Raw genomic sequence first — 2,166 nt, 5'->3', positions numbered from 1 at the left:
TGGGGTCGACGTTCTCCTTTCCCTACCCTCTGACCTCCTGAGTCAGGGCAGGTGAAACATCCCGCAGAGCTGACCCATCGTTTGCAGGCAGAGACACCCTTTTCTTCTTTTTACTCAGTCTTGACCTTCCTGCACGCCGTCTCCTGCTCCGCTCCCGTGCACTCGTCACTTCTGTAGCTGGAAACGTCATCGCGACTTCTCCTCCGCCCTGTGTCGAAAACCAGAATGAATTTAAAAGCTTCATCCCTGTGCTCGCCATCCTCTGAGACACACACCTCTGTGTCGAGCTGGTCCTTTTCATCTCCAGTAAATGATCTTTTTGCTCTCAGCATCCTCAAAGTGAACATTTTCCGGCTTAGATTTGGGATCCTTTCCTCCCAGGTTATTTCCTTACCGATGATGCACATTCATGATGTTTATGATGACTTTTGAACTGGAGGCGTTTTCCTTTTTTCCTGATGATCCACATCGTAACTGCACAGTGCTGTATTATTCCATATCTTTATTTTCTTAAAATTTGTTCTTTAAAATCAGAGACCCTAACTACAGACCTGCTTTTGGTTTATCTTTCTGTTAATTTACCCTGACCTGATTCCCTGTGTTACCTTCTCCAACCTGACCCTCTGTGTTTGCATTACTTTTTAAATCAATCAGTTTAAATTTAACCCGATAAAAACCTTTAAAAAACATCACCTTGTATTGCGGTTCCGTGGCTGGTCATGCAGTTTTGCATTTAGAGATACCCAGAGATGTCACTAAGAGCATTTATTTCCCACCTCTGTCTGGGCAGTGAATGTTTCTTACAGGCACTGGTGCTGAGGACAGTTTTTATCTTTCTAATGATTCCACAGTGATGTTCGATCGTGCTCATAAGGAAGCCCAGGACCTCAGTGCAAGCAGCTTATCTTTCCTTTCATCGAAGAGTTTTGTTAGAACAGATACTTTTATATTTCTCTAAATCGTCACCACCCGATGCTTCCCACCCACCTGTACCTTCGTTTCCCTGTTTGCCGTGACGCATCCTCCCCGGTGTCTGGTCCCAGTCCCTCCTGCTGCACCTGTGACCCCCCAGCCCCGGCTTCTGCTCCCTCCTGTGCTCCCGGCATGTGTCTGTGAGCATCCACCCCTCTCTCCCCGCATGCCGCAGCCTCGCCCTGTCACCCATGGAAGGGACGGGTGGCCCGTGGGGGCTGGCGGGTCCCTTGTCGTCGCTTCTCCGTTGATGGTGCCTGGTCCCGGCTGCTGCGCCTGCGCGTGTTGGCGCTTCCATCCTCTGTGTTCATCCTCCCGCTGATGCTCCTTGACGTCCTGCGGCCTCGAGGCATCTCGCAGCCCAGTCCCGACACGGAGAACCCCGTCGTTTTGGGAGGGATGGGGAATCTGAGCGCTGCGTGCGGTTGGCAGTCACCCCAGGGCGGTTTGCGGATCGCCCGAGGGTGACGTGTGTCTGAAAGGTGAAGAGTGGGGAGGAGCAGGAATCGTGCGGGATGAGCCAAGGGGGTCGAGCGAGGAGACGTGGAATTGAGACAATCAGATGCAGTCTTTGGGGTGAAATGTGGCAAAATGTGGCTGAGATTCTTTGTTGGGTTTCTCGCCACCCTTTTGCTCAGGTGAAGCTTGCAAAGCAAAATACGAAACGTTAAGAAGCGCCGGCAGATGCTTTGCAGGCGGAACAGGCTGTTACCGGGCTGGCAGTGCAACGAGTCTCAAGGGGCTCTGGCAAGACTGAATTTCCCCGAAAGTCTGCGTTCCTAAATAGGGCTTGTTCTCTTTTCCTAGACAGAAGCAGTTCGTTAGACGGCACTCTGCAGGGACCAGGCCGGGGTACAAAGCGATATTCCCAAGATTCCCCTCCATACAGTGCTCCTCTCTCCCCCAAGTTACCAAAGAATGACCGTCACCCTTTGGAAGGTGAGCACAGCGTCTCTTCCCAAAGCGAAAGTCTGCGTTCCTAAATAGGGCTTGTTCTCTTTTCCTAGACAGAAGCAGTTCGTTAGACGGCACTCTGCAGGGACCAGGCCGGGGTACAAAGCGATATTCCCAAGATTCCCCTCCATACAGTGCTCCTCTCTCCCCCAAGTTACCAAAGAATGACCGTCACCCTTTGGAAGGTGAGCACAGCGTCTCTTCCCAAAGCTGCCTGTCTGTAACGGGTGCGGCAGGGGT

The 2,166-nt window shown here is 51.9% G+C and overlaps 1 protein-coding gene across 1 annotated transcript in view; it reads left to right on the top strand.

Moving 5' to 3' along the window:
* LOC104280470 (polycomb protein SCMH1-like) overlaps positions 1-2,166 on the top strand; it is a gene marked incomplete at both ends in the record, with an annotated part of 13,646 nt that overhangs the window by 6,824 nt on the left and 4,656 nt on the right. Inside the window, 1 exon segment of the mRNA XM_009878130.1 lies at positions 1,780-1,911. Within this exon segment, the coding sequence (XP_009876432.1) occupies positions 1,780-1,911 (132 nt within the window).

Source organism: Apaloderma vittatum, unplaced genomic scaffold, assembly GCF_000703405.1.
Source record: "Apaloderma vittatum isolate BGI_N311 unplaced genomic scaffold, ASM70340v1 scaffold14611, whole genome shotgun sequence".
NCBI lineage: Eukaryota > Metazoa > Chordata > Aves > Trogoniformes > Trogonidae > Apaloderma > Apaloderma vittatum.
This window is presented reverse-complemented; position numbering and strand designations above follow the sequence as displayed.